Below are 14,086 nucleotides of genomic sequence, written 5' to 3' on the forward strand. Positions count from 1 at the left end.
CCAATACTAGTTACTACATACGTACTCACTGATTCCTACGTCTACACACACATTCACTCATTCACCCATACAATCATTCATACATACAATCACTCATGTTTACAACACAATCATATGCACTCATACACCTATACAGACACTCACACTCTGCCACTCATCCATGGAGTTACTCACACACCTAGTCAGTCCTGTAAAGAATCAATCACACTTCCATTTTCTACTCTATACAGTTAAACATAGAGCACCTTACGTTTTCAACCATATACTAACACATACTTACTCTCTTATACAATCATTGATACAAGTACACATTGATCTGTACAGAGTCACACACCTCCCATCCAGCCACACACACACTCAGTCTCCCATGCAAATACTTGGGCAATCAATCAATAACCCATATAGTTACTCATATAGCTACTGATCAACACATGCAGCAGTTTACAGAACAACAGACATAATGATGCACAAATTAAGACAGTTTAGTCACTAACCCATGCACTCAGTGAGACACATTTAATCACTCACTCATACATTCAGTCATGCACCTACTAAATCCTTCGTCCAGACACTTATACATCCACTCATTCTTCAATATGTAAGACATATTTTAACTTTACAGAAACATAGTCACTGGATGTTGTCATCAGTGATGTCATCAGTGATGTCATTTGAGATGTCATCAGTGATGTCATCAGTGATGTCACTGACCATGTCATGAATGATGTAATATGTGACATGATCAGCAGTGGATTGCGGGTGCGCAATATATAGTTAGTGCAACTAACTATATATGGAATTTCAATGGTTTTGTGTGAGTAAAATAAGGTTTTTTAAATGCTAATTCCTAACTATATATGGTCTATAACCTATGGTTTTTTCAGTGAATTTTCAAGGTTTTGTAAATGCTAATTCCTAACTATATATGGTCTATAACCTATGGTTTTTTCAGTGAATATATATATATATATATATATATATATATATATATATATATATATATATATATATATATATATAACTGTGCCCTAAGGAATAGGAATACAAAATACATTACCCACAATCCAACAGTGTTGTGCTCATCTGAGTACCCCCATCTGTGGGCCGTCCATTAACCATATAAATGTGTGGGTGTATCCCTAGAACGCTTTCCTAGGTCGAGCCTCTGAAGACGAGCAATATGGCTCAGAAACGCGTCATCTGAATACGCCCATCTGTGGGAAGCTGCAGTCGTCAGCACGCATGGAGGTCCTTTACCCGCTGTAATTGAGGCTTCTGGTTATGTGCAAACCTGCCGACTGAGCAATTGGGAGCATGAATATATATATATATACATGTTCACCAAAAATGCCCTGCACATGAAGACGCACTCCTCCAGCTCGTAATTAACAAATCCTTTATTTCACAGAGAACAGGGTCGCTTTTCTGATTATTTCTATCCCGCTGCCTGACGCGTTTCAGAGCAATTGTGCTCCTTCCTCAGAGGCAGTTTGCTGGCACACCTCATTTCCGGCATCCACACAGTTCTCTGCTGCATTCCTCATTTTTAACGGCCTCCGGTGTGCCTCCTTTTCAACAGTTTTATTCCGGTGCAGCATGGTACTTGTGGTGATTAAACACGCCATATTTGTTACCTCCAATGGTTTGTGTGTCTCGCAAACATTAAGGGCTCAATGACAGCCCTCCATTGAGCCCCAGGAATAAAACCCTGTTCCGTCAGTTTTAAGAACAGCTGGGCCGTCACAGATTCCTGAGACATTCAGGTAAGACGATCCTTCATTGAATTTGAGAAGGCGGTGCGAACTCTGACGGCTGGACCAGCCGTATATTAATGTTCACCAAAAATGCCCTGCATATGAAGACACACTCCTCCAGCTCGTGATTAACAAATCCTTTATTTCACAGAGAACAGGGTCACTTTTCCGATAATTTCTATCCTGCTGCCTGACGAGTTTCAGAGCAATTGTGCTCCTTCCTCAGAGGCAGTTTGCTGGCACACCTCATTTCCAGCATCCACACAGTTCTCTGCTGCATTTCTCATTTTTATCGGCCTCCGGTGTGCCTCCTTTTCAACAGTCTTATTCCGGTGCAGCATGGTGCTTGTGGTGATTAAACACGCCATATTTGTTACCTCCAGTGGTTTCTGTGTCTCGCAAACATTAATGAATCAATGACAGCCCTCCATTGAGCTCCAGGAAAGAAACACTGTTCCGTCAGTTTTAAGAACAGCTGCGCCATCACAGATTCCTGAGAGATTCAGGTAAGACGATCCTTCATTGAATTTGAGAAGGCGGTGTGAACTCCGATGGCTGTACCAGCCGTATATCAATGTTCACCAAAAATGCCCTGCATATGAAGACGCACTCCTCCAGCTCGTGATTAACAAATCCTTTATTTCACAGAGAACAGGGTCGCTTTTCTTATTATTTCAATCCCTCTGCCTGAGGCGTTTCAGAGCGATTGTGCTCCTTCCTCAGAGGCAGTTTGCTGGCACACCTCATTTCCGGCATTCACACAGTTCTCTGCTGCATTCCTCATTTTCATCGGCCTCCGGTGTGCCTCCTTTTCAACAGTTTTATTCCGGTGCAGCATGGTACTTGTGGTCATTAAACACGCCATATTGTCATTTGAGGTGTCATCAGTGATGTCATGAGTGATGTCACTGACCATGTCATGAGTGATGTAATATGTGACGTCATCAGCAGTGTATTGCGGGTGCACGAGTTATAGTCAGCTGAACTAACTATAACGAGGGAATTTCTATGGTTTTGTTTGAAAGAAATATCCAACTAACTATACCGCCCCTGAAACCTATGATTTTTGTTTGTGAAAAATAAATAAATATATATATATATGGAAAACGCGTTATTCCTTGACTTTTGTGCCAGCCGAATAAAAAACTTTCGGACGAACTACGGGCTTGCTTGGATTCTTTACTTGGATTCTACAACTTTGCATATATATATATATATATATATATATATATATATATATATATATATATATATATATATTACCTACTGGCGGTCGCCAGTAGGTAGTTATAGTTAGGACCTAGTTTCCATAGGAAATCCGCAACATTCTATTGGGAATAACTTTGGCGCCGGTTGATGAATCTTCGCGGATTTCTCAAAGAAGATGGCCCGCACCGCTACGCTCCTTCCCTGAAGTTTTGGGGAGGATTCGTAAAGGGGGGCTGAGAAAAAAGGGGGTCCCAAAACGTGTTTTCCCCATGTTATTTTCCATAGGATGATTAGACACGGCTACAGCCCGAACGGCTGAACGGAATTACAAGAAATTTGGCAAAATGGTAGAGTCTGATTCGCAGATCACGCTTTTGCTCAAATGGTGTAAATCCCTCCAGTAGTTCCTGAGAAAATCAAAAGAAAAAAAATATATATCTAGGCGCGCGTACCGTACGCGTACGGTGCGCGTACCTTCCCGTGCACGAGCTGCATGCTGATTGCTGTCAACTGTCTGTCAACACTCCTAACCAGAAATTATTGGCAGCCATCTTGTGTAGACTGAGGCACAAGAATGCAGAAAAACAAACGTTTAGAACTCAAAAAGGGGGCAGGGTAGAAGCACCCTGACCCCCTAGGCCTGTTCAGGGGCTCCAACAAGGATCCCAAAGGCCCCCCGCGACTTAAAAAAAAAAAAAAATTGGGGGGACTTGGGAGTCCTTGTGGGACCCCCTGAGCAGTCCTAGGGGTCAGGGTGCTTCTACCATGCCCCCTTTTTGAGTTCTAAACCTTTCCGAGCACGAGCTGCATGCTCATTGGCTTTCAACACTCCAAACCAGGAAGTGTTGGCAGCCATCTTGTGCTCCGTAGACCAAGGCACAAGAAAGCAGAAAAACAAACGTGTAGAACGCAAAAAGGGGGCAGGGTAGAAACACCCTGACCCCCTAGGCCTGCTCAGGTGGTCCCACACGGACCCCCAAGGACCCAATACATTTTTCAAAAAACCCAGTCTGCTTTTATCAAATTACCCCCCAGGGGGACCAAATCCCGGGGGCATAGTGAAAAAGAAGTGTGGGGGGCTCCAACTCCCCCCCACTGCCCCGGGGACCGCCACCCCCAGGGAAAAGCAAAGCAGCCCCCTGACGCATACTGGAGGTTCCAAGGGGAATTGGTTCCCCCTCTGCAAACGCCCCAGGGGGCTGCGTTGCAGAGAGGTGTAAAAAGGGGCATGGCCTCATTACACCTCTCTGCAATGCAGTCCCCTAGCGCATACTGGAGGTTCCTGGTGGGCTAGTTGGCCCCCATGGACCCCCAGTATGCAAGGGGAATTAGTTCCCCCTCTGCAAACGCGCCCGGGGGCTGCGTTGCAGAGAGGTGTAAAAAGGGGCGTGGCCTCATTACACGTCTCCGCAACACAGCTGCCTGGCGCATACTGGAGGTACCTGGGGGGCTAGTTGGCTCACAGGGGACCTCAGGATTGAAGAGGAATTCATTCCCCAATCTACCTCACTACTATTCCTGAAAAGTACATTTAACTGTACTTACAACAGTAACTTGAATTTTCTTCCGTAGAATATCGTTGCCTGCTATATAAAATATATATAAATTAAAAAAAATATTAAATTAAAAAAATATATATTACAATTTAAATATGTTTTAAAACATTTTTTTTCAATTTATATTAAAAATATGTAATGTAATTTAAAAAATAAAATATCTAAAAATAAAGATTAAAATAATGTAGTAAATCGGTATAAAAATATATAACATATAATACATTTAATAATTATCATTTACAAAACCTTTGTAATTCACTGAAAAAACCATAGGTTTCACACACGTTATAGTTAGGAATTAGCATTTAAAAAACCCTGCAAATTCACTGAAAAACCATAGGTTTCACACACGTTATAGTTAGGAATTAGCATTTAAAAAACCTTGCAAATTCATTGAAAAAAACATAGGTTTCACACATGTTATAGTTAGCTGGACATTTCACTCATACAAAACCTTTGAAATTCCCCGTTATAGTTAGTTCAGCTAACTATAACTCGCGCGCCCGCAATGCACTGCTGATGATGTCACATATTACATCACTCATGACATGGTCAGTGACATCACTCATGACATCACTGATGACATCTCAAATGACATCACTGATGACCTCATCCTTGTGAAAGAGTGGCAGACCTCTCAGCGTAATATAACCTTTGATACACACATTCAAAAATAGAAACAAAAATTTTCAAAAAAATGGAGATACCAATACCAGTTACAACAACCTATTCAGTAATGCCACCATCTATATACACATCCACTCATTCATTAATAGTTCTATATAGTCACTCATACATGTACTCACTCATCATATGTACTGATACACCTATACATCCTGTTACACACCGACAGTCATCCATAGAGTTACTCACACACATACTCACACATGCAAATAAACTATCAAACATCCATTTATTTGCATATACAGCTATACACACACTACCACACTTACTTCTACGGAAACTTACACATACTTACTCTCTTAAACAATCACTTATAGAAACACATACTTATTTAAACAGGAACTCTTCCAATCTCTCACTCTCACATATACTCACTTATATACATCAAAACTCACATATACTAGATTAAAACATATGTAGTTACTCATAAAGATACTATTGAGACAGTCATTCACTCAGTAACACACCCATACACACACTCATCCACCCATACAGTCCTGCACACATGCTGTCTTCAAAACACATACAAACAGTGAGTCAGTCATTCATGCATCTATGTGCTAAGTAATACCCCCCACCAAACCATACAGACACTCATACTGATACTCAAAAAAACAACTAATAACCCATATAGACACTCATGTAGCTACTCACCAACTCATGCAGCCACTTATACACAAAGTAAGACACTGATACATATATTTAAATATTTAAACATTACTCGCTAATATATGTATTCACTAAGATACACCTAATGAGCCAGTTAACCAATCAATTTTACAAAAAAACATCCATTTAGACACTTATTTACCCATTTATTCTTCCATCGACCTTTAGATATACATATATAAAAAATATTTATTTTTCAGAAAGACACATATTCACTGGATGATGTCATCAGTGATGTCATCAGTGATGTCATTTGAGATGTCATCAGTGATGCCATGAGTGATGTCACTGACCATGTCATGAGTGATGTAATATCTGACGTCATCAGCAGTGCATTGCGGGCGCGCAAGTTATAGTTTTAGTTAGCTGAACTAACTATAACGGGGGAATTTCAAAGGTTTTGTATGAGTGAAATGTCCACCTAACTATAACATGTGTGAAACCTATGGTTTTATCAATGAATTTGCAATGTTTTTTAAATGCTAATTCCTAACTATAACGTGTGTGAAACCTATGATTTTTTCAGTGTATATATATATATATATATATATACACACACACACACATATATATTTATACATACATTTATACACACATATATATATGTATGTAAGATGGATCGATGGATAGATGGATAGATGGATAGATGGATAGATAGATAGATAGATAGATAGATAGATAGATAGATAGATAGATAGATAGATAGATAGATAGATAGATAGATAGATAGATAGATAGATAGATAGATAGATAGATAGATAGATAGATAGATAGATAGATAGAAAGATAGATAGAAAAGTGGGTTAATTATATGGTTTCTCCGGCTGTGAAAGTTCATGAAATGCTTTGGCCACTGAGAAAGAGAAGTCACCTGTTAAAAATGGCGGCTTCCCTGTCTGCTGTACTGTGCGATCCCTAATTATAGTCTGTGAATGTCCGCTGTATGCATTGCTGCTACTTTGTGTACTCCCAGTCTGTGCTGTGTGTTTCAAGCCGCTTTGCTATAGCAGCAGCGGAGTATATGGTGTCAACAGGTGAGCATTTCGGAGGGTATTTCACTATCTACCTCCCACATCTCTTTCAAAAAGAGGCACTTTGAGATATAAGCCAGACTTCTTAGCTTTGACACTCCGAGGTTTGTTTTCAAAGGACCTGGAGATAATGCGCGGTGAAGGAGATCATATTGCGCCCCTTTGAGACTCAATGCTGGGTGATATCCATTCGATTCCTTGTATGCCCTCACCGTGGGCCCATAAGTCGTGTGAGGGCTAATATAATTGAAATGTGTGTGTGTGTGTGTGCGCATGTTTGTATAAATATATACATACTTAGAGATGTGTGTGTGTGTATATGTGTGTGTATATATTTATATATATATATATATGGGTTTATACTTACCTGTACAATACTGACATGTTTGTGTAAAGGCATTCATGTTACAGGCATTCTTGTGGTAAAGAAGTTGTAATTATCATGAAGGCACTTCAGTAAGCAGTGAAGGTCTAGTTGCTTGGGCTACTTACCCAGTTCCTAATTGGTCACATTAACTGCGAATGTCATGTTATGACGGTGCAACAACTGTGGATGAGGAAGACATCTTAAACACAAAACGGTGAGGCAAATCCAGCCACTAAGTATGAGGGTGACTTTGCATTTTCATCTATGTCTAGTGCAACATTACCCACTTCTATATAATCCAAAGATTTAACCATAGTTCTGCATGTGAAGGCTTACCAAAATCTGTGTTTTTACTACTAATGTAGAAGTTATCTTTGTGCTAGGTCTATGTTCCACAAAATGTACAGTCTAGAAGCTTACATAAGCTTTTAGGTTGTAAATACACAACAGTAGAAATTAAACAATAATGTATTAGTGTAGTTTAGAGATATAAAGCACTGCCTAAATTCGCAATTGTGTTATTAAATGCTAAGACATACCACTTTAGCCAAGCAATGCTTAGCTTGGAACCTAAGATCTGTTGCCAGCTGAGCTTCAACTTAAAGATTTTTCCAAAATAGCAACATATGCATACACACAATATTTCAGCTGCAACATTTATTCAGTTTGTTTGTATTTGCATTTGTATTGGATAATATGCTTGGTCTCTGATGTTCATAGGCTTCTGCTTACAGGTACTAGCCTTTGTATATTGGAAGGGTATCCAATTATGTTCTGTTACTGAACGTTACACTGACCTAACCCGGATATTAAAACGTAACACCCACATTTGCTCTTGGATTCCAACCGAGGCCATTGAGGTCAAATCCAAGCTAGAGCTGTCATCCTGAGTCCTGTGTTTACCTTCCAAAGTATCCAAATGTAGAAGGCATCTTTACACTGGAGCCCTTGCTGGGTTTGTTGCCATTTGCTCAATCACATGACCTCACCCAAATGAAAGGATGAGTCTTTAGTCTGGAAGCAGGTCCTCACCCCATTTTAACCTCTATAGGCATTAACTTCTGCCTTTAATAGGAATAAATCTATGACTATATCTAATTGATAATTTATTTGACAAACATTTGTGAGTCCAGACAACCTTACATGTATGTTGGTGTTCACCTAAATGGGGAGGCACTTTGGTACTGCAGCACCCGTAGTCGACTCAGTGGAGCAAGTTTGCTCATATGTGACAGCACACCGTAGTCGAGGAATAATATGTGCGAGCAAGTCAATTTACGACTATAAACTCATTAAACTCATGTTTCGTCGCTATAGAACTTGATCTCACACTTACAGATGGATGTAATTAAGCACACAATTCAACTAAAGGGCAAAAATAGTAATACTTTTGACAGTCTGTCCTGAATGTTTATAATTTCTTGCTAATTTAGAGTTTCAAGAATCACTAGAGTACATAGTGGTTTATTTGTAGACAGGCAGATGGTGAGATAGAAAGATAGATGGTAGCTAGATGCTTGAAAAAACCCTGTATCATTTGATGTTTTTGTGTCAGGACAATAATGCATTTTTGTATTCTTAGGTTTCAAAGGAGATAGTGGTGTACCAGGATTCCCAGGAATAAGTGGATTCCCTGGCAGCAAAGGAGATAAAGGTCTTCCTGGTGCTCAAGGTCCTGAGGGCCGACAAGGATTTCCTGGACTACCCGGCTCAGCGATAGAGGGACCAAAAGGATCCAGAGGACCCCAGGGTCAACCAGGACTTGCAGGTACATGTGGTAATTTGAGGTGTTCTGCAGTAACTTTACTGAAGAATCCCCAGTGTACCTAGGGTGTAGCACTATACTGGCCAGCACCTACATTCTATAACCTTATGTGGCAACTTGACATTTATCTTTAGCTGCATTGGTTACCCTGGTGTGACTGCCTCTGGTTACTCCAGCGTTTCTTACCATAATATGAGCAGATGCTGCTCATCCAGTTCAGTCCATTCACAATGCTATCACAAATATTAAGGGCCACTGAGTGTGATCTGGAAATTTACAAACGGAACATGTGATGTGTGCAGATATTGGTACAATAGAATCACACTGGTCCTGATTCACAAAGGTAAACTTACACGTTTGTGTAAAATTGCACATTTTCAGTATTTACAAAATTGAATTTTACTAGTAAGTTTAAAAGTGCATAGACTCCATAGTCGGGGTGTAGAATTTCGCACATAAAAAAGATGGGACCGGCCAATCTTTTTATGTGAGGAGTTCTTTGTCTCAACTGCAGAGTCTCCACACTTGTAAACTTACTATTAAAATGCAGTTTTGTGAATGAGAGGGATGGAAACATTTTGCTATTCTACTGGTATTGGATGATGATGTGTGGGGCTTGGATTTTGTCTTCCCATGGGATCTTGTTCAGTGATCTTCTGAAGAACACTAGAGCTGTCTATTGATTGAAGGGTGACCCTGTCTCACCAGTACATAGGCCTTAATTACGGATTAGCCGTTAATACCAATCAGCAGATCCATGGGAATATGTAATATGTGCTTGAAGTTGGCAATAGTCCTCAAAAGTTAGAGACTTTGCATAGAAATAATATCTATAAACCATTTGCCTTGGCAGTCAGGCGTAGGACCATAAATACAGACCTTCAGTAGGTAGAAGTGACAAAAATTCCTGGATTAGTCTCAGTCCTAAAAAGAGTTGACCCAGAGAGTATTGTTTTACCCTCTACTGCCTTAATGTAGATTTGGCCACTCCTACTCCATTACCTGATTTCTTATAGTATAACTTGCTCAGTAAATGTTGATATGCCTTCATTGACAGTCGACATGTATGTTTTCTGATGTCTGAGGCCCTAGAAAAAACTTAGATCTGCAGATTGCACTTTTTATAAAGTCAACTTAAACCTACAACACATCCTCAGAAACTATAGTACTAGAAAGCTTACTACCAAGTGAGTTAACCAGCCTTCAATTTCATAGCATCCTTTCAAATGTTTCCGTTGGTGTGCAGGCTGTTGGTGCTAGCCAGTTATTTGTCCTCTCTCTTAAGGCTGGGGCTGATGATAGCAGTTTATGTATAGCAGCCCTTGCAGAATTGAGAGCATGCACATCTACAACCCTGATAAAATAATAATATTAGGTTTTATATCATGTTGGTCCTGGGTCTTACAGAAACAAAAAAAAAGAGTTAATCCATCAGTGTAATGGAACAAAATTGAAATGTAAATCCTTTGTGACATCATAACAATTCTTTTTTTACTGTTGGATAACACAATCATTATTTTAACTACTCTCACAATTGTTTGAGGGAATGTGTCGTTCCAACGAGCATCATTTGCTGTTTTAATCATGCAAACATTTGCTGTTAACAACTGTAGTGTCAACAAGAAATTCTATTCATGTAAAAGATGGGGCATAAACACAAGATATGTGAAAAATGTGTCCTAGGACCTATGCATAATAGCAGTTACCTGTCATAGTTTTGTAGCGATGCTAGCCATAACTAAACTCAAGCAAAGTTAACAAATGAATCTTAAATTAGGAAAATTATAACATCATTTTTGTTCTAGAGGCTCATAAATATTCAGGTGGATTAACTTTGACATACCTTTCATTTACACAGACTACATATGATGATGGTTGAATGGTATCTAGATGAGATGATGCCAAGCACAAGTTATACCGGGCTGCCTCTTAAATACTTAACACATTAATATTGTAGGAAAAATCCACTGATGAATCTAGCAATTGTAATGAGTCAATTAAAAAGTCAGACCTGGGATTTGAAGCCTGGTGTTTGTAAGAAGAATCAATATTGGCCCGAAAACGAAATGTAAGAAAGTTTACCATGACCCCAAAAGATTTCCTTTTTAACCAAATTTCAATCCAATCTGGCCTTGCTTTGAGGTGTGGAATAAACACAGCCCTAAGGAGAGTACACTGAGAAAGATCTAGCCACTCATACATTTGCCAGGAAAAGCTTATTATGTATGTGCAGGTATACATTTGTTTGGAATAATTTTTAATATACCTAGGGGGGATTGAATGAATTCCAAAGAAAGGCAAAAGTCAATCCGAAAGCTCTGTGATTCATTATATTTGATTACACAGAAATACTACCCAACCCTCTACCCAAAACCAAGATAGTTATAGGCAGACCCCAGAACTTTTCCTATATAGTAAATAATGTGCCAGGTGTACCTTTCCTGTGTTGTAATCACAATTCCGTAGATAAATCAGAGCTCTTACATTTACCCATCCCTGTTCAAAACACATTTCTCAAAACCAATGTTCTTTAAAAAAAAATGTAGTATTCATGGATTCCTGTTGTCTCATATGATTTACTTTTCAGGTCCACCTGGTCAAGAGGGATCTCCTGGTCCTGCTGGAATACCAGGAGCCAAAGGGGATAAAGGTGACTCTGGGTGGCCTGGGACACCTGGCTATCCAGGAATTAAAGGAGAAAAAGGATATCAAGGATTTACTGTGAGTCTATGAAAAAAGCAAAAAACACCTGTTTCCATCTTGTGCAGATAAAAGTGCAATAATGTATTTGTTTAAATATGCTATGCTGTTTATGTGGTATTTTAATGGATATAGGCAGCTGATATACAAAATATGCAAACACAATTGCTATCTTTCTCAGAATGGAGTGTATCACACAACATCCATTTCCCTTTATTTGATCTACACACCTGGCTACTGCCCTAGCACGGATACTTCCTTGGGGTAGCCATGCCACCTTGTCATTCATATGACTTAATTCAGTAAACTATATGAATATAACAATCCCCACCCCACTCTAGTAAATCAATTCCCCCTTCAACCTGGACACCCGTCAATGGAGATTAAGGTCAGACATGGATGTGAAACATTCATGCTCATTTTATAGGGTTAGACCCTGCCCATCTTTGATGAAGGATTACTGACCATGATTGTTTTCCTCACATAGACAGCTGTCTTTCATGCAGTCAAACCTATTAAGAACATTATAAAATATATCAGCGTTTCAGGAACCGTAGTTCAAACATTTAGGTAATTTCTTTATTTAAAAAGTTAAACTTGGCTCTATCTGAAAAGCTGTCCAAGACATCAGCCAACTCCGGACGACTCAACCCATTTCTATTCTCCTTTCATATTTATTTTTCGAATAAGGCAGTTCAGCCTATATCTCACACTCTCGTACCACTCCCCTACTGATAACACAATAAAACAAATCTAACTTAGTTAGAATTCCACGGAAAGACTTATCTGTCAGGGAGAATGACCCTAGACATCTGGAGAACTGACTGGGAAAAGGACCAAACAGAAATCATTTTGCTATGCCTTAGCTCGTACCACACTCTGCCCTTCCTTCTCCCCTCTTCTTTTTACACACCAAGATCCAGATTCACAAATCTTATACTATGAATAGGCGTGTCTAACTTTAAGCTTAGATGTGATTGATCCATTCATTTTCAAACTAAGAATCATGCATACTCTTAGTTTTCATTTGTATGTACGTCTTAATCCTCTAAGTAACTCACAGAAAATGCTTTGTGAATCAGGCCCTGAGATGATGCGTAGAAATCTAGGAAAATTGAAGCTGGGCATGCATACTCTTCCACTTCTGCCCTTGTCCTCATTCCAAACAATCCTCATTAATCTGTTGGGTAGCTTTGTGCATCTGCAAAGGATGTATTTTTGTTTTTCTTCCAAAATCTATTATTTGACCTATAGAGAACTCCTTCATCTTTACCCCCATAACATAAAGGTTTATTCTCTTCCCTTGCTAAATTCAGAAACACAAATTTTTAGAAGATTAAAAGATTATTCATTAATTAATATCATTGAATATCTAGTAACTCCAGAGTTGTTTGTGTTCTTTGAATTTTGCATAGCCATCCCCTCAAATAACAGTTTCTCCCCTCTGCTTACACTAAACTTAGGGGCATATTTATGAATGGGTTTGCTTCGCGATTGCACCACGCAACGTGGTGCCTGTGCGACACAAGCCCAAGGTGCGATTTATCAAGCCACGCAATGCCACCGTGTGTGGCACTGAGTAGCTAGATAAACCTGGAGTAACGCAAGGCAGAGCAAATTGCTGCATTGCGTTACTCTGCACCAGGGAGGCTTTCCATGGGTGTTGTGTGGGTGTTCCTACGGAACATCCATGGATTTTGACGCATTTCCAGATTTACCAAAAGTGGTAGACCTGGGAATGCGCCAAAATGATACGTCTTCCCTGGTGAGGTATAACGAGTGGAAATATTTTTGTTTCTCCTCGTTACTTCCTCTTTCTATCTGTGCTGCATTATGCAGCACACTTAGAGAGAGGGAAATGCCTCAGGGGATTGTTTTTGTGCAGGAAGGTGCCCCTTTTTTATGCACAAAAACAATCCTCCATACAACACAGGCACCCTTGCACCATGGTGAAAAAGTGCCTGTGGTAGGCAGCAAAAATGGCACCAGCGCAGGGATAAAGGCCTGCCCTTTCCCTGTCACGCAGCGCAGTGCAAAAAGATGACTTGCTGTGCTGAGCTGCGTGACTTGGCCATAAATATGGCCCTTAGATCTTTGGAAAGACTCAACACGCCAAGTTCTAATCCTTAACATAAATATCACTAGATGAAAAATTATAAACGATTATCGCTTTTCACCAGACAGAGGGACAACCAGAGTGTGCAAAAAGTAGGGGCAGGCGCCCCCTAGTGATCATCTGTTATGTAGAAGAACTTGCTCTCACATATAGCATATCGAGTGTTTCATTTCATCTCAATACATTGAACTTAAATGCTATTTCCAAAACATTTTTTTGTGAAAATGTATGACTT

At 39.7% G+C, this 14,086-nt stretch overlaps 1 protein-coding gene across 1 annotated transcript in view; it reads left to right on the plus strand.

Annotated features, from left to right (window-relative positions):
• COL4A1 (collagen type IV alpha 1 chain) overlaps positions 1–14,086 on the plus strand; it is a 594,749-nt gene that overhangs the window by 539,174 nt on the left and 41,489 nt on the right. The window contains exons 42-43 of the mRNA XM_078657555.1: positions 8,853–9,038; positions 11,623–11,756. Of these exons, the coding sequence (XP_078513681.1) occupies positions 8,853–9,038; positions 11,623–11,756 (320 nt within the window). The remainder of the gene's footprint in view (positions 1–8,852; positions 9,039–11,622; positions 11,757–14,086) is intronic.

This window comes from Lissotriton helveticus, chromosome 8, assembly GCF_964261635.1.
Source record: "Lissotriton helveticus chromosome 8, aLisHel1.1, whole genome shotgun sequence".
NCBI lineage: Eukaryota > Metazoa > Chordata > Amphibia > Caudata > Salamandridae > Lissotriton > Lissotriton helveticus.